Source organism: Patiria miniata, unplaced genomic scaffold, assembly GCF_015706575.1.
Source record: "Patiria miniata isolate m_02_andy unplaced genomic scaffold, ASM1570657v1 HiC_scaffold_17, whole genome shotgun sequence".
NCBI lineage: Eukaryota > Metazoa > Echinodermata > Asteroidea > Valvatida > Asterinidae > Patiria > Patiria miniata.
This window is the reverse complement of record NW_024037055.1, coordinates 14,701,922-14,723,477: the sequence shown is the minus strand read 5'-3', so window position 1 is coordinate 14,723,477 and position 21,556 is coordinate 14,701,922. Positions and strand designations below refer to the sequence as shown.

Here is a 21,556-nt window from a genome sequence, read left to right as displayed (position 1 = left end):
TCAATCAAAATTCAGATTTAATTGAGAACTAATCAAAATATTGAAGACTGTGAGAATAAACAAAATCATACGTTTTATTGAGCTGGCCCTATGCAAATGCATAATGTATTCATCCGAATTTATCACGTCCTTAACTTTAGTGCCTAGTCAAACTTCACTTTCCATCAGAAAGGAATTTTAATAGAACTTTTTAAGAAAGAAAAAACCTCTGATAAAATGCGCCATCGATGAAGCGCGCCCTCTAGTGACCGATATGCATACTTGGTGACCTCTGACACCTGCTTAGCAACCGCGAACAATAACGGTAACACGGAACAACAGTGAGTGCATATGCACGTCACGTACATGTACATGATGCGCGTATGAACGATCGACGAATTACATTGCCGTGTGTTTTCATGACGAAGGCGTCGCTTTAGGACTCGACCCCGGCTCATTTTCGACAGTTATTTAAACGCACTTGAAACAGAAGATTCTTTATTTACTTGTTTAAGGATAAGGGTTTGTCTTGATTCGCAGTTGAGTTGTTTGACAAGAAGGAGGATGTCGCTGCCTTTTTTACCTGGGAATAGCTTCGACCGGAAGGTAATAATTATGTTGTGCCCATTCTTGAAAATCACGCATTCTCGAGAATGGGCATGCACATTCTTGAGAATGTGCAACTGGATCCTTGCTCAATCTTGGCAAAAAATAACTCTTCCAGATTGAGCGCACATTCTTGAGAATGCGCGACAAGATAACGGTCTTGTCGATGCCGAGCACCGGCTGCGCTTGGCAAGTCTAGCTAAATCCTCGTTCACTGATTCTCAATAATTATACTGTTGCAACGCAAAGCGCTGAAAAGTACATGTAGAGTGGATATGATAAGTAAAGGCGTATTGATATGGGGGGGGGGGGGACCGGGAAAATATAAGAGACATAATAATACTAGTGCAAAGAATTCTGATTTTTGGGATAATAAAAGCGGGGGGGGGGACGTAAGAATGAAAAATGTGAAGAATGAGAATGAATACGTACTGCGACATCCCATAGTGCTATAGTGCCACCAATTTATTGTTCATATCCCACCATAACGTCGCAGAGCTGGATTCTATCTAGTCAAAAGAGCAATTTTGGCAGCTTCTGGACATCGTTTTTTTTTCGTGGCACGCATATGATACATGCAGGGACTTGTAACTTGTCTAGCCTAAACAAAGCACTTCCCAGACTAGTTCCCAGTCCTCCGTTACTACAAAACTTCCCATAGTGGGCAGAAAAAAGCAATAATAACAGGTTTAATTTGATTCAAATTATCGTAGTTATACGAGTACAGAAGCATAGCACATTTTCTTTCCTCTTTATATGAATTATTTCCCTTTTAACCGCTATACAATTCATTTAACATAATTATGTCGTGCAATGTTTGTTAAGATTGGGCAAAATTCATAAATTGTGCACGTGATATTCCCACCCAATCTTAAGAATGAGCGCTCATTCTTAAGAACGCGTGCTCGTTCTTAAGAATGGGCGCTCATTCTTAAGAATGCGCGCCCATTCTCGAGAATGTGCATGCCCATTCTCGAGAATGCGTGATTTTCAAGAATGGGCACAACAATTACATCGTTACGGCAGCCGTAACACGATTTTCAACTGCCATTGATTGTTACTATGTTCATGATGTTAGTGTTACAGCATTGAGAAAACCGGCAATACTAAAAAGCGTCAGCACAGCGTCAACACACTCCAAAGCGTCAACACGGCGTCAACACAGCGTCAACACATCCAAAATGCATTAAAAATTGACACAAGCAGTATGTAACCCATACGGTATGGACAGAAACAAGATTGTGGCTTAAAATCAAATTTATCAATAGGTTAAAGTTTAACGTCTGAAAATTGCGATTTTCAGTTCAAGAAAATTGGCTCTCCGTGCCGCTCCGAGATCGGCTGCCATGTTGCCTCAGCCTCAGTGGCAGCGCGGACCATACCATTATGCTAAAGGGTGATAGCGTTGTACAATAAACCTCAGTCCCTCACAGATCAGAGTGCACTGGTGTCCCTCTCTGCAGCAAGGCGCCCTCTGTTGTTTATGACAAGGACAAGGTTACCTACACACCCCTACTTGAAATGGTGTAGTCCAAGCTTTGTGCGAAGTCAAAATGGCGGACAACGGCGTTGCAAGTGAAGGGTAAATTTTTTCGCGTAAAAATACTATATAATTACAAAATGGAAACTCAATCCAATGAAAATTCTCTTTTATTCTATGTTGCCTTTACAATTATATACCTTTTTTGTCAATTCAGAATGTGTTTTGGATGTGTTGACGGTGTGTTGACGCTTCTGTCATGTGTTGACGCTTTTTAGTGCGACCCAAGAAAACACCATTGCGAATCTATAACATTTAAGTGCAACCACTCTTTTCCTCAACAAAACTTATATTGTTGGCTGACGATCATCCACCGTACCGATTAACAAAGCGAAATCTCTATATTTGTGGCAGCAAGCGGGGAATTCCAAAGCGTGCAGTTTTGGCGTTGTAGAAAAAAAATCCTGCCTAATAATTCTGCGCACGGGTCGCTTCACGAAAAATATGTGCTGTCCGGGCCATGTAACTCAATATAAACTCTTTTTTTTAATAACTTAGACTTGTTGGCTTTAGGAAAATATATTTCCTGAGCTTTTCAAACATATTTTCTTTCTTTTTCCTTTCTTTTTTCAATGCCAATACACTTTTCGTAATTTCAAGATTATTTTCAATATATTCGAGATTTATACAAAGGCCTAGCCTATTTACATATTTACATAAATACATTTTATACATATTTACCAATTAAAAATGTAGATTCCAATGATATTGTTATTCTGATCATCCCAATCAACAAAAACAGTTTTTAAGATGTGGGATTCTAAAACTTATGACCAAAAAAAATTCCAAAAAAAATATAAGAAATGTGTCTTTTTAGTTGCACCGTAAGTTTTACACCCATGTACAAATTGCAAATTCTTATCGTTGACATCTTAAATACTGACGATATTGGGAGACCAAGAAAAGACACCTTTCGGTCATATTTTCAACTTCTGCAGGCCTGGAAGCATCTGCCTGCATTTGTACTTTTAGCTGTAAAAAGCCGATGTTTTTCATTTTTTGCCTGAATTTCTGGTAAAGCTTTCAATTTCCACATTTTTTCCGGCTGCTGGAAGCTCGTTTTAAACCCTAACTTAAATTAAAATGTAGCCTAACCTTGTTATAATTTGTCACGCAAACTGTGTTTTTGCTTCCATGCGTAGCTTGGTCAAGAGCGGCACCACAAGTCCCACCATTTTGACCACTGCAACAGCGTGTCCATGCTGGTGGGGGAGCACAAGCCAGGCATCGGTGGGGAGAAGCTTCTGGGTCAGAAACCCAAACCCCAGAACAGCAGGATCCCCCAGGGCCAAGGCAATGCAGCCCCTGCCTGGGTTGCGTTTGATAGACAGGTATGTGATAAGCCTGTCCGATCATAAGTGTGACGTCACCTCAGTTTTAACCACGCCCACTGCAGATAAAATAGTGTTGGAGCCGTTGGAACCAGAAGTTGACTAGTTTCGTCAAGAGTTCAATAACGAAACTCAAATTACTGGACTCGGTCTAGAGATCCTGTGGATATTTCAATCCCTGAACGTGCACAGAGTCCATTGGACCAAACGTTTACGTTAAATTTTTCTGAGAAAAAGGTACAAAAATTTAACAAAAATTTCATCAAGTTTCTATTTAGAGTTTATACTAGTGCAGTGCCCGTCGAAAATGTGCAGTTGAGAACTGCTCAATGAAAGGGGCAGTTAAGAACTGTTCATGCAAACAACGCACATGAATCAATGGTGTTCTTTCCACAGGTTTGAACGCACACGCGCAGACTAAACGTACACTTTGTATTTGTCCTCATCCCCCGGCACTGATAAGAGTTGGGAATGAGTCGATCAGTATAGGCGTGAATACAATATTAAACAAGCAGCGCTTTGAGGTTGAAACCCTGAAACCTTGTAAAACACAAGAGCTAATTAAACCATGAGTTACTAAGGGAATAAATGTGTGCCCGAGCCGGAGGCGAGGGTAATTATCAGCACTTAGACTCTAAGCAGTCTTAAACAGAGTGATTAATACCGACCGAGCACATATTGATATTCCCATTCATAAATACCTTTTCGGTAAAAAAAATTAAGGAATTCGTTCAAAAAAATCCCGATTTTGATCAACAAGTTCACTCCAGCTTTTTGAAACATCCCTTTTAGCAAAATAATGGAGTGTTCAGCTGGCGAGTAAGATGTAAACAACCCTTTTATGGAGATTGACGCGCGCGTAGCACGTTCTGCGCGATGTCGCGCAGAACGCACCTGGGGCGTTGCGTTTTGAATTTAGAACTATACAATTCTGACTCACTGGTAGTGTTGCGCATGCCTACGTGAGGATTGTGAACGTTCAACCAATGAAACGGTAAGAGGCACTGGATTTTTAGGAGTCCACATTTTATGTGACACTGGAAAAGTGTTTAAGACCAGCTAGCCATGTCTTTATCATCCGTTTAAGACCGGCCACGTGACGGGCTCTCGACCAATAGGAATGGCTAAACTGTATGAGGTATTTATGAATGCCTGTTTAATTTTGCATTCTCTCCTTACAAAGTTGATAGCCCTTACTTTTTTTGCACGATTTAGCAAGAATCAAACTAGTGATTTACTAAGGCTCTGATGTCATTTTTGCCCCGGCAGGTGTTGCGTTTTGATGCCTACTTCCAGGAGGCAGTACACGAGAAGTCCCAGGAGCAGTTCCGCGTCCGCAAGTGCAAGATCTATCTGTACCTGGAAGATGACTCCATACAGGTCATTGAACCCCAGGTCAACAACAGCGGGATACCGCAAGGTAAACTTCGTGTGACTTAAAGAGATTACCAAACAGTATTCCGTGTTACCCTTGAACGCGAGTAGGATAACCATGAATTGTGATGCGATCAACCTAAATGAGTCGTTTGTCGACCCCCGTCAAATTTTTTTTATTACAGATTTGAAAAGAGCACAATCACAGCATTATTGCTGTGAAAACCGCATGCTGATACCATCTTTAGTTTAAAAGTTATGGAAGCCGGAACACCAAGAGATGTGATGAAGTGATGTGATGAAGTGGCCCTATTTTGGCCTGCATCTCCAAACAACTCATGCAGCTTGATCGCATCACAATTTAAAGTTGCGCACAGTGAAAGATGGAACGCGCACTCTGTACACAAACTTTTTAGCAGTTGTCCTTTTACTCGTGCGTGTGCAGCAGGAATGGCGCGCACATCTCAGGATAGCGTAATATTTAGAGTGCGGTATGGACCGTGCTACATGTGGAGTGCCGTGGCCTAGTGGTCTGGAGCATTGAATTTGTGGTCTGCGGGTAATTGTGGGTTCGAGTCCACCCTGGGCTTATGGTCCGTGTGCCCTTGAGCAAGGCGCTTTGTCACTCATTGCTTCTCTCCACCCAGGAGTAGATGGGTACCTGTGAGGGCAGTGTTGGTGACTGTGAGAGGTTGATTACAAACAAGAGCACCGAAATGGCTGCTTACTGGCCATGTATACTATCCAGGGAGTTGAGGTTTCAGGAGTGTTTGCCCGTTGAAACAGGGAAAATAATAACTCTAAAGCGCTCTGATACCCAGTTGCGGTGTGAAAGTGCTATATTAATTCCTGCTACAGTGGAACGTCGCTATATACCGAACACCGCTATACCAAACATTCGGCTATACCGAACATCAGCCTTGGCTCCAATTTTTTTTTTACAAAACGTACCGAACATTGTTGTTGGAAATGTCAACAGAAGAGCGACAAATGGCTATTATTTCCCCAACGAATAGTAGGAAAAAGCCACCCATGTAAGCTCAAAACTGTGTAATTACATGATTCAATAGTCGCACTTGGGCGTACTTGGTGAAGTTCTGCTACGGAATTAAAAATATTAATGGACACGTTTGGCGACTCCGCACGTGGTTTGTAAATGCAACTACACAATAACAATGATCAAAAGAGGGTGCCGCTAATGTGTGAAAATCGCTATACTGGACGATCGCTATTACGAAGAATTTCTGTGGATCCCACAGATGTTCGTTATAGTGAGGTTCCACTGTATTATTATTATTATTACATGGGAAAATGTAGCTTGGTTTGTTGCCATGGATCGACCAATCAGGATCGAGAATTCAAATTTACTTTAAGATAATAACTTTTATATTACCACAAAAACAGCAATTCCAAGTAAGATCTTTTTTAGGGGTGAAATTTGAAAATAGCATGTCGAGAGAGCTAGTAAATAAAAAAGAAATAAATGTACTTGATGTGATCAAGCTAAATGAGTCGTTTGTCGACCCTGGTCAATTTTTTTTTTACAGATTTCAAAAGAGCACAATCTCAGCATTACTGCTGTGAAAACCACATGCTGATACCATCTTTAGTTCAAAAATTATGGAAGTCGGAACACCAAGAGATGTGATGAAGTGATGTGATGAAGTGGTCCTATTTTGGCCTGAATCTGGACCAAATGAAAATTCCAGACAAACGACTCATTTAGCCTGGTCGCATCACGATTATTGTTTATTTTTGTCATCAGGCACACTGATCCGCCGCCACCGAATTCCCCTCCCGCCTCCCAACGACGACCAGTTCTACACCATGGAGAATTTCAACGTCGGCACGGAGCTCATGCTGTACGGCCGCACCTTCAAGCTGACCGGCTGCGACCAGTTCACTTACAACTTCCTGCGCAAGGCGGGGGTGCGTGTCAACCCGCCGGAGAGCACGCCAGGAGACCCGTACAAGGACTACAGGAAGGGGGTAAGGACCTTTAATAAAGACACATGCATGATCATTTGCTCGTTGTGCCCTTTTTAAAGCAATGAAATTGCTCAAATCTTAACCCTTCGAGAAGCGAGGCGTTGATCCCTGGCCATGTGAATGACCTATATCTTGTGCATATCCAGGCATGCGGGGGTAATTGACCTAGAAACACGTGTGGTAATAAAATTCTCCCCGTGGCCACTCCGTGTAAAGTTTTTGGGCTTGAAGCTCGAAGGGGCATATAACAACCAACCTGTCAATGTTCTAGCTCAACGGCTACTGTACACATTACTGGACCGAGCCCAGTGAAATGTGGCTTTCTTAGATGTATACTTTAGGCAGCTCTCCAGCACTTAACTGGTTCGTCACTCGTCACTCAAATTCTGATGGGAGGCAGGTGGCTCTAGACAACGACGCACATACATTGGGGATAGCCTGACTGTATGATCGTGGAGCTATATAAAAAGCTCCATGGTATGATCAAGGACAAACCATGCACTGCCGCCGTATGTGCGAACATATTTATGGTCGTTAACTGATTGAGAAGCCATTATCACAGTAGGGTGCTCATGAATGCGAAACCCAGGAATCCCGGGAAAGCCACATTAGACTGGGCTCGGTCCAGTAATGATTTTGTCATTGTCAGCGTCATTGTCGTCATCTTTTTTTGTAGTTGTTCGTTCGAAGATCACAGGTGCACTTGTACAACGCGTCCCAAAATACCTGCAACATTTTTTTTGCGAGGCTCTAGCGTCGCTGCGGAAACACGTACCACCATTATTTTTGTATCATTTTAAAGCTTAGGATCTTAACTTTATCCCTCGTAAGTATTGGTTAACGACCATGGGCATGGAGACGGGCGCACGACGCTCGCGTGTTAATTACAAGCAGAATGGGCGTCCGCGTAACATCGCGTAACATTGTGTATCATCACGTCAGTGATTTTATACCGAAAGACCTTTAGCATAGACTGCTTCATCAAGATACCGATCTTGCTCATAGACAAATGATTAGACGACATCATCAACATTATGCACATTGAATGACAACCACAAACATTTCTCATTAGCGAAAGCTGATGCTCAACATGCGACAGGCAAACAGCTCCAAAACAGAAGAACGATATGAGCAGACAACTGGAAAGTCCATGAAAATGTAAACGAAAATCTTTTACGTGACAACCTCAAGGGTGGTTTGTACTTCACGTAAATGGGAATGCAGATCATAGTTGATGTCATAAAGCATTCGTGGAAAACTTCCTCAAAGTTCAAAAGTTTTAGAATGCTTGCCATGATGTCACAAGCTTAGTATGCTGTTACTTTTTCGCAAATATGCTTGCACGTTTTTGGTTTTGGCGCTGTATGAATAGGGCTCTCGCACTAACCTACATGACCCAGCCTACGTCATTGTAGGTAAAGATCGTAAAGCACTGCATGCGGATATAGTAGTAGGCTATGACGTCATACGATTGAAGTGTATATACACGTACAGAAATTAACAAAAATAGAAGACTTGGCATTAAAGTGGTAATGTTTATATTCTAGATGGATGAGTCCCAGCAGCCGCTCCGTCCGTACGAGAAGGTGGACACCCTGAAGCAGTTCTTGGACCACGACCGCCACGTGCTGCGCTTCTACTGCTACTGGGACGACACCGACAACATGTTCGGCGACACCCGGGAGATGATCCTGCACTACTTCCTCGCCGACGACACCGTGGAGGTCAAGGAGATGATCCCGGCCAACGCGGGCCGGGACGCCACCCCGATGTTCCTGCGACGGGCCCGCATGCCCATGAGCGGGCCCGAGCCCCTGCAGCAGCCTGGGAAGAACACAGGCCGCACGGTGCTGAATGTGTTTGGGCCCATGGGCCACGGGGGCAGGTACATTCTGGACAGTCTCAAGGTATGCTATATATGTTTCCAAATGAACTTAGGAGACTGGCCAAACTTAAAATTCATATTCTGATAGAAAACTTCAAATCCTTCTTAACTCTTTCAGTGCCCGCGAAATTTGAAAAGTTTAACCCTAAAGTGCCCAACTTCGATCGTTTTTGTTAATTGTTCGAAATTCTGTAAAAAAAAACACAAAAAAACTTTTACTCACTAAATTTGTTGTTGTTGCTCATATCCTTGATATATTGGAAAGTCAAAAGTAGTCACAAACATAGTGATACACCATGAAACACTGGCCTGAATACAGGGGAATTCCACACTTTTTGCAGAAAATACGAGATTTAGTGCTGCGCCCTCTCGCAAGAACTCAAATGAAAAAATAAATACAGGTTGTACATGTATGAAAATGGTACCATTAGAAAGAGCGAGAGTGCCCCCTTTTGATAACATATTTCCTGTACCTCGTACATGTACGAGGTTTGGCAATTTTAAGTACAAACATTACCTCGTACATGTACGAGTTTGGCACTGAAAGAGTTAACCAGTTCGTGTCGGATGGCGTGATAATACGATCTGGCTGTTTTTATACACAGGCACGGCTGACGGGTTAAAACGTCAAGCGCGCCTGGACTCGCCTCCGGATGACGTATAAACACGCTAATACCCCATATGTTTTGTACACACACACACAAAAGTCTGAGAAGTCTGTGGAGGCAGACCATGTGTTGAACTTGAACAAGGCCGCTGTGCACGGCTTGTTTTGGTACAATTTATGCTCCGTGGGCACACTCCGGAGTGCTGAAAATAAGAAATATCGTACAATTCTGTTGAAATGACTCTTGCGAATCAGTATTTTTGGCGTTAATTTGGCTGTATATCAGAAGTTGGTTGCTTATCTTGCCTTTTACGAAAATCTAAATTTTCGGCAAAAATAATCCCGGCGCGAACTGGTTAACATTACATTTTCAACAATTTTATTTAATAATTGAGAATAAGCAGTGTACGACAAGGTGGAAAATTCAACCTTGCTGCTTGCCGATAACAATTTTGTGGGGACTAAACTTTTATATAAGGTTGGCATGGGTGGCTTGTGCGTAAAGCACTTGCCTCTCACCAATGTTGCCCGGGTTCGATTCTTGGCTCGGACCATGTGCGAGTAGAGTTGTTCGTTGATTCTCTCCACGAGGGTTTTTCCTCCCGCCGCAAAAATCCACACTTTCGATCTCTGGCTGTGCTCTGTGGTCATACACGGGTTGTGTGGCGGTCTGGTTAAGGTGCCTTTACATGCCGCCTGCTCCACCACGCTGTAGCTGGGACAGGAAAAATGTCAAGCTTTACACCCCGAGTTTATAGAATGACGTACAAAGCAAAACATCTACTGAATTGAGACATTCTGTACGTTTAGGAGGAAAAACTTGCCATTGTACCTTGGAACACCTTTTGATTGAAAATTGAATGATTATTACTTGGTCTGCCTTAATATAAAAACCAGTTTCCACTCCAACTAAACAGATTTTCCACATTTCCAATGGTTTCAGACCGGAGCAGTTCATACTGAGTACTACAAGGCCAGCGACCTCAAGATTGGCACACAGATGAATATGTGGGGCCGTAAACTGACCCTCTGTGACTGTGACGACTTCACTAAAGAGTACTATCGCTCCAAGTATGGTGTGGGTAAGTCGGCTACAGATTGTAGTGTATTTTGGAGACGTTTTTTGTTTAACCCAGGTTTCTTGCAGATAAAAGGGTAGGGTTGTACAGGGTGGTGCCAAAAGAAGGAAACCCACTTTTGACAGCAATTTTCACCAACTTTTTCAGCATATATTTTAAAAATTCAATTTAATGGTATTAAAATATTGATCTTTAAACATTGACAAAAATATGATTGGAAATGCATATTTTGTCTCTGAGATATTGTTGTTTTAAAAATTTGAAGGGCAAAAAAGCTGATATTGTTTTACATCACCCCGACGCAAATTCATCCTATGAATAGTTTAATTGCGGTACCCGCTGCTACATGTACATCAGATTTGAACCAGCCAACTGATCCCACAAGCTCGGTGGTCGAGTGGTAAGACGTCTGCACCAGAAAGCAGGAGGTTGTGGGTTCGAGTCCCTCACGATTGTTTTTTATTTTTTTCAACTTTTACTCGGGAGGTAACACACTGAGTATACAGTGTTTATACATCGGTGAAGGTCCAAAATACCTAATATTGATTTACATCACCCCGATGCAAATTCATCTTATATACAGAGTCTTTAATAATCCAAATTTTCCAGCTGAACTTGTGGAATACTGTAAATGCTGAATTCTTCTGTAGATGACGAGGATCTTTGCGTCCGTTCCAGAAGCAAAACTTATTATAGTTGCCAGAATATGTAATCAAGACACTGTGTTCCAATTTGCAGCTACTTTCACCCCGCTTAACTACAAGGGCGAGGCAGCCCCATCCATGAAGCGTGAGTGGCCGCCGTACACTGGATTTGGCTCCGAGGAGGATTCTCTCTGCTCCTGCATGGGTCTGCTGCCCAAGCCGCCCCGGAGAGACTTCATCAAATTCATGGAGAAAGACAGGTAGGTCAAATTGGCATTCTGTTGGGTTTCCAGCCCTGGCCTTGCCATGGCACGGTTTCATCATTATTTCTTCAGTGACTTTTTGGTGATATCATAGTACTTGCGAAATTAAGTGAGCATTCTGAAATGCACAATTAATCAAGTAGTAATCCGAGATTGAGCCCAGAGGTACCCTGTAAAACCTTGTAAAACCTCAAGTTGCAAGCCTCCAGTTCAAGTTAAGTGAGCAAGTTAAGTGAACATTCTAGAATGCAAAACTAACCAAGCAGTAAGTCGAGGTTGAGCCCAGTAAAACCTTGTAAAACCTCAAGATGCGAACCTCAACCTCGAGCAAGTTAAGTAAGCATTCTAGAATGCAAAATTAAACAAGTCAAGGTTGAGCTCCGAGGTACCTATGTAAATCTCGTAAAACCTCAAGGTGCGAACCTTAAGTTCAAGTTAAGTGAGCAAGTTATTAATTGAGCATTCTAGAATGCAAAATTAACTGAGACGTAGGTCGAGGTTGAAACGAGGTACCTTGTAAAACCTAAAGGTGGGAACCTCAAGTTCAAGTTAAGAAAGCAAGTTCAGTGAGCATTCTAGAATGCAAAATTAAACAAGTCGAGGTTGAGCTCCGAAGTAAAACCTAGTAAAACCTCAAGGTGCGAACCTTGAGTTCAAATTAAGTGAGCATTCTAGAATGCAAAATTAACCGAGAAGTAAGTCGAGGTTGAAACCCTGAGGTACCTTGTAAAACCTCAAGGTGCGAACCTCAAGTTCAAGTTAAGACTTAAGTGAGCAAGTTTAGTGAGCATTCTAGAATGCAAAATTAACCAAGCAGTAAGTTGAGGTTGACCCCGAGGTACCTTGTAAAACCTCAAGGTGCGAACCTCAAGTTAAAGTTAAGTGAGCAAGTTATGTGAGTATTCTAGAATGCAAAATTAACCAAGCAGTAAGTTGAGGTTGAACCCTGAGGTACCTTGTAAAACCTCAAGGTGTGAACCTCAAGTTCAAGTCAAGTGAGCAGTATTCTAGAATGCAAAATTAACCAAGCAGTAAGTTGAGGTTGAACCCTGAGGTACCTTGTAAAACCTCAAGGTGTGAACCTCAAGTTCCAGCCTGTTTAATTTCGCCTTCTCCCCTAAAGCTGTCTTTGGTGAGAAGCTTTTTACAAACTTATTTACATTTCTATTTGTATGTGTGATTCAGGCACGGACTTGACAGCAATGTGATTCGTTTTGTTTGCCGACTGGATACCACTAAACCCATTGACACAGACCGTAGATTCATTCTCTCCTATTTCCTGTCCGACGACACCGTCTCCGTGTTTGAGCCGCCGGTCCGCAACTCTGGTAAGTATATCAAACATTTAAGTGTTTGTCTCCATGCATCCTTGCCTCCCTGTGAAATGGGGGGTGCAGGGTGTAAATCACTCGCCTCTCACTACTGTGGCCCGGGTTCGATTCCCGGCTAGGGTAATATGTGAGTAGAGTTGTTTGTTGATTCTCTCCGGTGCCAAGAGGGTTTTTCATTTCTGCCGGTTCAATCTGGGGCTTCAAGCCGGCTGTGCTCCGTGTTAAGACATGGGTTGTATGCGGCAGCCTAGTCGTCTTTGCTTGTCTTCGGCTCGACCGTGTTTAGCTGCGTCCTTTGCAATTCAGCTTCTGCTGCGAGTAAGGACAATTAGCCATTTCATCCCTGCCTGAGATTGCACGTCACTAAAATGCTGTAAATTACTTTGCGCAAGCTCATGAATATTTTGTGATCCCTCGGGTAATTTTGAATGAGAGATCTCCTTGCAGCCTATATATAATTGGGACTTATTCGGGCGATTCACAGTGTAGTGCGCCACCAAGAGTTTGCCATGGAGAGTCAACTTTTCAAGTTGACAGTCGACAAAATATGACCCATTTGAATGAGAGTCAGTAGATACGAGCAAATTTGTTACAGATTGGGGCATAGCGTTCTGCCGCCTTACCAAAAATCACCATATTGATACAAAGTTAAGAAAAGGGCAGAGTATACTCGAATCATACGCTTACGAAACTACTGACTGGAAAAAAGGAACAATATCAAATGTCCTGCGCTGCGAATTTGTCGGCCATCTCCCACAATGCACTGGGAAAAATGAACTCTCTGTGGCAAACTATTGGTGGCGCTCTGCATTGTGAATCGCCCGAATTGTAGAAATGTTTATGGAAATCAAGCATTTGTGAAAAGTGGCTTCAAACTCAGATGATTTTGTTAAAAACAAATACGCAACTTTTGGGTCTATTTCGCAAAGTGGCGGAGGGAGAGGGGAATATAAAAAAAACCATCTGGCATAATTGAACAGAAAATTGTCAAAGAGGTCATAATCTTTCATTTGCAGTGAAAAAAAATATTGCCACCTTGCTCCTGAGCGTCACAAGGTGGCACTCTTTGGGTCCGATTTCGCATGTTTTTGGTGTAGTAGAACCCTAAACCTTTATGGACACTGATTTCATGTTATGTACCATATATATCATCACAGCTTGCATGGAGTTTTTACAAAAATTAACAAAGAAAAAAAATTGAAACAGTAACAGAAAAGGGATCAATGCATAGTAATGCGGAGTGCTGTGGCCTCGTGGTTAAGGGCACTGGATTCGTGGTCTGCGGGTAAAGCTGCGGGTTGTGGGTTCGAGTCCAGCCTTGGGTCATGCATGTGCGTGTGCCCTTGGGCAAGGCACTTTGTCACTCATTGCTTCTCTCCACCCAGGAGTAAATGGGTACCTGTGAGGGCAGAGATGGTTTTTGTGATTGAATTAGCTTGCTTGCGCCTAACAGGCTGCATCGAGCTGTATACTCCCCAGGGAGCTGAGATGGTATTTAGAATGTTTGATTGGCCCAATGATGAGGGGTAATAATACTACTGTAAGCGCTGTGATTTAGTTAACTAATAAGAGCACTTTTAAATGCCGATTATTGTATTATTATTATTAATCCAGAGGTCCAAATCTGACAATCTATTTAAGAACTTGCAAGTTGACAGTTTGTATTTTTCGGATGAATCTCCAGGCATAATCGGCGGCAAGTTCCTGGAGCGCAACCGTATCAAGAAGCCCAACCAGGAGCGCTTTGGCACCGAGCTGTCCGAGTACTACCAGGCCAGGGACCTGTACGTCGGCAGCCGGGTTAACTTCCACAACCACATCTTCGTCTTGATCGATGCGGACGAGTACGCCTTCCGCTACATGGAGAAGCACGCCCAGGAGGTAAAATATAGCATAACATCCTGTGCAATAGTATACAAATACTGAATGCTTATGAATATAGCATAACATCCTGTGCAATAGTATACAAATACTGAATGCTTATGAATGCAATGGTAAGAATAATTTCATGAGGTGGCATATTGTATAAAGAATTTGCAAATTTGAAAATACAATAAAACCTTGCAGTACTGATTGCGATTGCTCATAACCTTGTGTATTTGCACTGCAAATACACAATGCCACTGTTAATAGGGCTCGCGCACTCGCTGTTTGCTGCCGGTGATCACTTTGTGTACAAAACATACACACGCCCGGTGATTTTGTTTCAAAAAGTCGGATGTTTTCATTCCCCATTTATAAGTTAAAATTTTGAAATATTCCTCGTAATTTATGATGATAGTTCAATGATATAATAAACTTACATATTTTCCTATTGTGATTGTGATTTGAGTCGAAATTACTCTTGTTTTTGCTGTTTGAAAAGTCTCATTTTAACTCCGAGTACGAAAAATGCTGCGCGCATGACATGTTACGTTCACGGGCCATGCGGCGCGCACAGACCGGTCCATGCGTTCAAGATCCACGGCAAGAATTGTCTGCCCTGGTGACTGTGTTTAACTCGGTCTTGACAGTAGTGTAGCATAGCAGACGTCAAGAAACCATACGTCAGTCGAAAGCTTATTGAAAATGCCATTCAACCATCCACGTTCCATGATAATCGGCCTACGCGTTGCAAAGTTACGATTCTTTTTGTTTTTCCCAAAACTTTTTCATCACGAAATACATTGAAAATAATAAATGGAACCTTGAAAATTGTAATTAGTGATATCGAAGCTTGAAATGCTTTTTTTAAAACCTTCAAAATATGATTGTATTTTAGAGTTATAGACACATTTGTGTCGCGATGTATTTTCATCATGGCGCCTTCTGTTTGACAGCGCGCGTCGTGTAAGCATCACTGTTTCGTTCCCGGTACGCAATAATGTAAATGCAACAGAAAATTATCACGTTTGAGATCGAGTGCAGCCAAAACATTGTCACATGATGCGTCGCGTAATGCATATTCTACACTGGTTCCCTTCATGGCCCGTACGGTCAGAATATGTCAGTGGATACCAGTGTAAGTTCTTCGTTTTCGGAAACCGTCCAGACTCCATCGCACGCGGTGTAAACAAAATGGAACTCGGAGTGTTTTTGCTACCGCAGTACCGGCGATCATTTCACTTTTTGCCCACATCGTAGTTCCTCAATCTTAATAATCGATCTCTCCTTGTATCTCAGGTAGCATATCTAATAACTTTGTGGCCGTTTTTGAGAGTGAAATCTGATGTTTTTACAGTTTGTTGGGTGGCTATAGCATGTACGATTTTTGTGTACAAATGTGATGGGCACTGATGTAACGTTGGGCCATTGGAATTACGCAGGAAAATCATTACGCACAGCGCATACTTTTTTTTTACTAAATTACTAGGCTTATGAGATTTGCACCAAAATGGGATAAAATAACCCAAATATGAGAGAAACTTCGTTTTATAACCTAAATGGGATACCCAAGTTTTATATCTTTGTTTAAATTTTTGTCAAATTTGGGGATTTTGGGCATTGAGAATTGGACTTCGGCTTGGGCCAGTTTACACGTTTACGCATGCCAGACTGAAATTTCTCCATTTTGGCCAAAAATTAGCAAAAACAGTAGTTTTTTTTTTAGATTTTAGATTTTTGTGTGGTCTTTTTTGGGTCCACATGCTGTATCTACACACAATCCTTGTGTCATCCAAATTTGGTGAAAATATGTTCTAGTGAATGGAAGTTTTGTTACTTTTAGTGCTTTTGGGTAGGACTTAGTCATTTTTCAACCTTGCCGTTCATGATTTTTAGTGTAAAAGTACATTTTTAACATTCATTTTATTGCATATCAAGTTTTTTATCAACTCAAAACCAACTGAAACCAATAGTATTTGTGATAAACAATGGACAAAAACAAGTTAAAGTTTACCAAAGTGTTTATTTACACCATAACAGATGTTCAAATATGCCTTTTTATTCAATTTCACAAAAATACACCATTTTCGTACACATTTCCTATACAAAATAACGTCATTTGATCGACGTATATTTGGTCATAACTTTGGATTGCATGGGTCAATTTTTGCAATTTTACCATCATTTGTTTTCTTTTTGGGTGGGCTTTACAATGAAAGCAATCTCTTAAACAAATACAACCATTTAAAAAAAAGTTCACTAGCCCTACTGTTAATGTTACCTACACTAACATAATCCTTTAAGCAAGATTTCTCATTCATATTTAGGTTGTATGTTGGAAGGAAAAAAATTCACTTTCTTCATGATTTCCTTTCTTGGTTTTTTTGGGGGGTGCAGTTCAATGTTTCCAACATCAACTCCATCATCCAGAAGTTGGGTCAGATCGCCTCGCAGAACATGGAGCAGATCAAGGAATTCTTCAAGAGGAACGACCCCGAGGGCACCGGCAAGCTGGAGTACGACCTTTTCAGGTGAGTCATCAATACAGAGTCTGTAGCCTTGACAACAAGTCATGGTGCTGCTTAACAGTCCGCTGCTTAACAGTTTAGCAGAAAAGTTGTGCTATAACTATAGCAGAAAATTGTGCTAACCTTAAGCACTATTTCACGTTGTGGATTTGCTAAGGGACCGTGACCATTCAGCCCCGGGTATGAAAAGGGCCGCCCGGTACCTCGTCCGGTCCAGAGCCAGTCCGGTCTTCAGCCCAGTCTCGTCCGGTACATGGTCCTGTCTGACCAGAAGTTTTGAAGTCAGTCAGGCGCATCAATTATTGCCCTTCGGAGAACGTTCTGAGCAGAACAATAGCAGACTTATCGGATTAAAGATAAAATCCTTCCAAATGCTTTGGTAATTTACGGTCCCATTGTGCGCGAAACCACACGGCAGGGGTTTTGATCTGTGCCGACAAAAGTGTTCTATTGTTTCGCACTGAGAGATGAAAACCACAAGCAGGTTTCTTCTAGGATATATTACATTTGTCAATACTTGCAAACAATAGACCCCAGTTTAGAGGAGTTCCTGATTAGCAACCGGACCAGGCTCCTGGTTAGCTGGGACAGTACGAAAAGACTTCTTGGGAGGGGACGAGCTTACCTGGGGGGGCCCTTTTCATACCGGGGCTGAATGGTCACGGGTCCTAACGATTGTGCGCGTGGAGATTTCTATTGTTATGTCACTTAGTTATAAAGCAAATCTTTCCTCTGAGGTAGTAAGTAAAGTCTGTCATGAGCCAATGTGGCCCATCAGGCCGGCGTTTATGTCAGGTTTCAGTGGCATGAAACGGCTGAGAATATTTCTATTCCCCCTGGATTGGATGCTAGTCCATAGCAGGTTACTCCCAGCTAATGCCGGTACCCATTTATACTCCTGGGTGGAGAGAGGCAAGTGGGGACGAAGTGGCTTGCCCAAGGACACAGCATATGGCCAGCGGCTGGATTTGAACCCAGGACCCTCTGATCATGAGTCGGTGTGCTCTGTGACAGGTACCCGTTTATTTATACTCCTGGGTGGAGTAAAGTGTCTTGCCCAAGAACACAAAGCCATGTACCTGACACTGTGTAACCATTGGACCACAGCGCTCCACAAACATGAAAGCTGAAGACTCACTCTGAAGGATCTTCTTAAACTTGGACGTTTTGAACTCTCAACAGGAACCTCTTAGTGCAGCTCGGCGGCTCATCCCTAGCCGAGCACGAGATCATGACAGTTGCCCGTTACTACAGCGACAGCCAAGACGACAAGATGCCCCTGGAGGCGCTGGTGTCGGTGGCCCAGGAGCAGCTCCGCCGCAGCAACTTTGAGAACTTTGCCAAGCTGGCCGAGGGCCTGCAGTCCTACGACACGGACCGGTCGGGCTTTGTGGATGCCGAGCTGGTCCGCAAGACCTGCAGGGCCTTCCACCTGCCTCTGCCGGACGATCTAGTGCGCGCCTTGCTCTTCAGGTGAGTTCCGAAACATCTTGGAATATGATCTCGAGATCGTGAAACTTGATGTCAGAATAAAAGACATTTTGCTATGTTTTCCTCAGGTTGTTGATAGAAAATAACGGGAGAAATGAAAATCCGGTGTTCCTATCACAGGGGGTATTCTTTTTAATACTAGACTGTATTGGAAATGATAACAAATTCATTGTCTGAGTTTTTGTATATAATTTTCTTCTAATATTGTTGTTTGGTTAAGACAGCATTCTTGACAACAGGTCAAGTACTATAAGAGTCAATTTTGCTTATTTGTGGAATAGAGGTCTCTGTCTGGGAATATTAAACCCAGGTCACTGGACATTTTTGTTAGAAACCGTTTTGAGTACTGAAAATCTAATAGACCAAATTCAAGTCTTTCCGCGACATGAAAACTTTGAGTTGCACTTAGCACATGCACAGTCCCATTGCTCCCTGTGAAGGCGCTCCATTCTAATAGCATTCAATGTACCAACATGGAAGTGTCTTCTATATTCTGCAGTTAATCAAAGCCATATTCTTTCTACTTAAAACTGGGACAAACCACTTGTTAAGTAATTGACAGACCCTTCTATCAAAAAAATCATCAAAAAGCAGAGATTGAATTTGGGCGAGTTCATATGGTACATGTATAGTCTAATTGGATTCATATCAGTTAAAGAATTCTACCAACTTCTTAGTTTCTCTTTCTTAATTTTTTTTATAACAGAATGGACAAGAACAACGAGGGTAAAGTCAACTACGAGATGTTTGTCCGTTACCTGAACTGGAGGGACGCCCCCGTCAGCCTGCCGCCTTACCAACCCCCACCCACCAAGCTGGACGAAGCCTGGTCCGGCCAGGAGAAGAGAGACAACGTACTACGAGTCAACTACTCTGCTCTGCTGGGCACACTCTTCCCAGATCAGTCCTAAATCACCCCGGCAGCCATCTCTGTCTAGTTCCCGGAGGGCACACTTGTAAGGCCAATATGATGTGGTTATGACATCATAGCCACCAGTCTTTTTTTTTTTTTTTTAGCACAAAGCCTCAGACTGGATTTGAATCGGGCATTTTGTGGCTACGTCTTGGATTTTACATTTGGCACACTGTTTGTGAGTAGCTTTAGCCATAAAATGCCAAATTTGGACAACTTTTTTTTTCAGGTCCCTACACTATGTATGAGTAATCCACAAAAGCTGGTACACATTATGTATGTGCAAGTATCACAGAAGGGATCATATTTATTTTAAATTACTATTTTTTTTCACAGAAATCCTCTTACTTTTCAAACTGATATATGTATTAGAGAGCACCATCTTAATTGGTGGTTTGAAAAAAGCATTTCACTAGCAGTTATAAATAATTTCAGATTTTCCGGAAAGACATTTAATTACTCATGTGGAGAAAGTTTTCATTATTTTGGTTATTGCAAGTCGGTAATTCACTGCACAAGACTTCACAGGGTACATGTATATGGCTGTACTTTTAGTAGCAATCACCAACCTTTTTTCAATAAGCCAGTTCAGTATCTGTTGAAGTAGTCCAGGTCAAAGGTCATTCGGGATAAATCGCGGACGTGTAATGCTGACGTCCCATTCTGCTTGTAATTAGCGCACGAGCGTCGTGCGCTCGTCTCCGCGCGTGTTCAGACGCCTTCGATTATCCCATTTCATTGTGCGCATGCGTAGTTGAAATACCGGACTGGCTTATTGGGATGTTTGTTTTTATATGGGAAGATTTCTTAATGAATCAGTCGCTGCAATTTGCCAAGATTTCTGGAGTGTGGAACTTGGTCATGCATGTTCATGCATTTTTCATGTAAATGTTTGTGGTCTTATATGCTATGCATTACTGCATTGGGCCTGCATCAAAGTGGAAATTGGGATTATTTACCTTATTTGTATTCCTTGTAACTTCACGTCCCCGCACAGTTATTAACGTGTATATATAGAGAGATGCAGATGATTTTGAGTCAAGATTGGTTGTGTACATGAAATGGATTCGGTTGTAAATAGTTTTGAAAGATTCTTGTGCGTTGTTTAAAAACGATTTGAAAATTTCCCCACATCTGTGTTCTGTTCTGCAAAAAGGTTCGGCATTTATGCAACATGAATGATAGCTTAATTGAATTTGTGTGAATTTCAATTTAATTATTATCAGACACTAAAATAAACAACAAAATTATCACTTATTGCCACACGTCACAAAATGTTGCATTTGTAATTTTTTTTGGCAAACTCTGAACAAACCAAGATAAAACTGTTAAAACTTGGTTTCATATTCAGGAATATTAAATTTAACACACGTTATTTAAATTTAAATACTGTTATACCACACAACTTCACGCACTTCCAAATTTGCTGATTTGCTTTTCAATAACTTTATGTCATGTTCTCAGTGTGTAAATAGTTGTTTGCTTTATAACTTGTGAAATATTTAACCGTTTTTCATTGATTTCTTCTGAAAAATGTTTACCAAAAAAAATACAATACTTTGCCGCATTTTGGTAATTTTAACTGATTCCCATCGAAAGGTACCCACCTATATTCTCTGGAACATTGCAACTTTTCCTGTCCAGATATTGATATTTGATATTGATAAAAATCTTTCTGTACATTATAACATTATAGTGAGTTGGTTCATTTATTCTTTGGTTTTCACAAGTAAAGAAATGACAATGGTATTAATCGATGTTCCTCTCGCATCCAGAAGAATGTCTGCCTTGTTTTGAGAAAAGTCAATTTTTGGCCAATTTTGACTAAAAATGTAATGCATTTTTTTCAATTTTGGCCAAAAAATTAAATTGCTTGAAAGTTGCTGGAAAGATGCCTTAAGGGCCCTAGAACGCATTCCAAATCGATTGCTGGAGAGATGTGCTACTAAAGGGGAAATTCCGTCGAAAATTTAAGGTAAAATCGCTCAAAAAATGTAATTCTTTTTCTCCAAAAATTGATGATTTTTGCCCAAATCTTCAAAATTGTGCATGTTAGAGTATTGATTAATGTTCCTCTTGCTTCTAGATGAATTTCTGTCTTGTTTTGAAAAAGTCAATTTTTGGCCAATTTTG

General features: G+C 41.7%; 1 protein-coding gene across 1 annotated transcript; it reads left to right on the top strand.

The window, feature by feature from the left end:
• The first annotated feature begins 314 nt into the window (after positions 1-314).
• Positions 315-20,363, top strand: LOC119723931 (EF-hand domain-containing family member C2-like). The gene is made up of 12 exons (XM_038194843.1): positions 315-585; positions 3,268-3,456; positions 4,726-4,876; positions 6,596-6,819; positions 8,367-8,726; positions 10,255-10,393; positions 11,129-11,294; positions 12,483-12,625; positions 14,313-14,509; positions 16,889-17,022; positions 18,202-18,492; positions 19,217-20,363. Exons 1-12 carry the CDS (start codon positions 544-546, stop codon positions 19,419-19,421), a joined length of 2,241 nt encoding a protein of 746 aa, XP_038050771.1. The 5' UTR covers positions 315-543; the 3' UTR covers positions 19,422-20,363.
• Positions 20,364-21,556: the final 1,193 nt, after the last annotated feature.

Excerpts from the sequence above, each read along its gene's own strand:
- LOC119723931 (XM_038194843.1), top strand. The coding sequence starts at position 544 with ATGTCGCTGCCTTTTTTACCTGGGAATAGCTTCGACCGGAAG. Across the intron at positions 586-3,267 it reads GGAATAGCTTCGACCGGAAG|CTTGGTCAAGAGCGGCACCA; the intron begins GTAATAATTATG and ends TTCCATGCGTAG. Across the intron at positions 11,295-12,482 it reads AAATTCATGGAGAAAGACAG|GCACGGACTTGACAGCAATG; the intron begins GTAGGTCAAATT and ends TGTGTGATTCAG.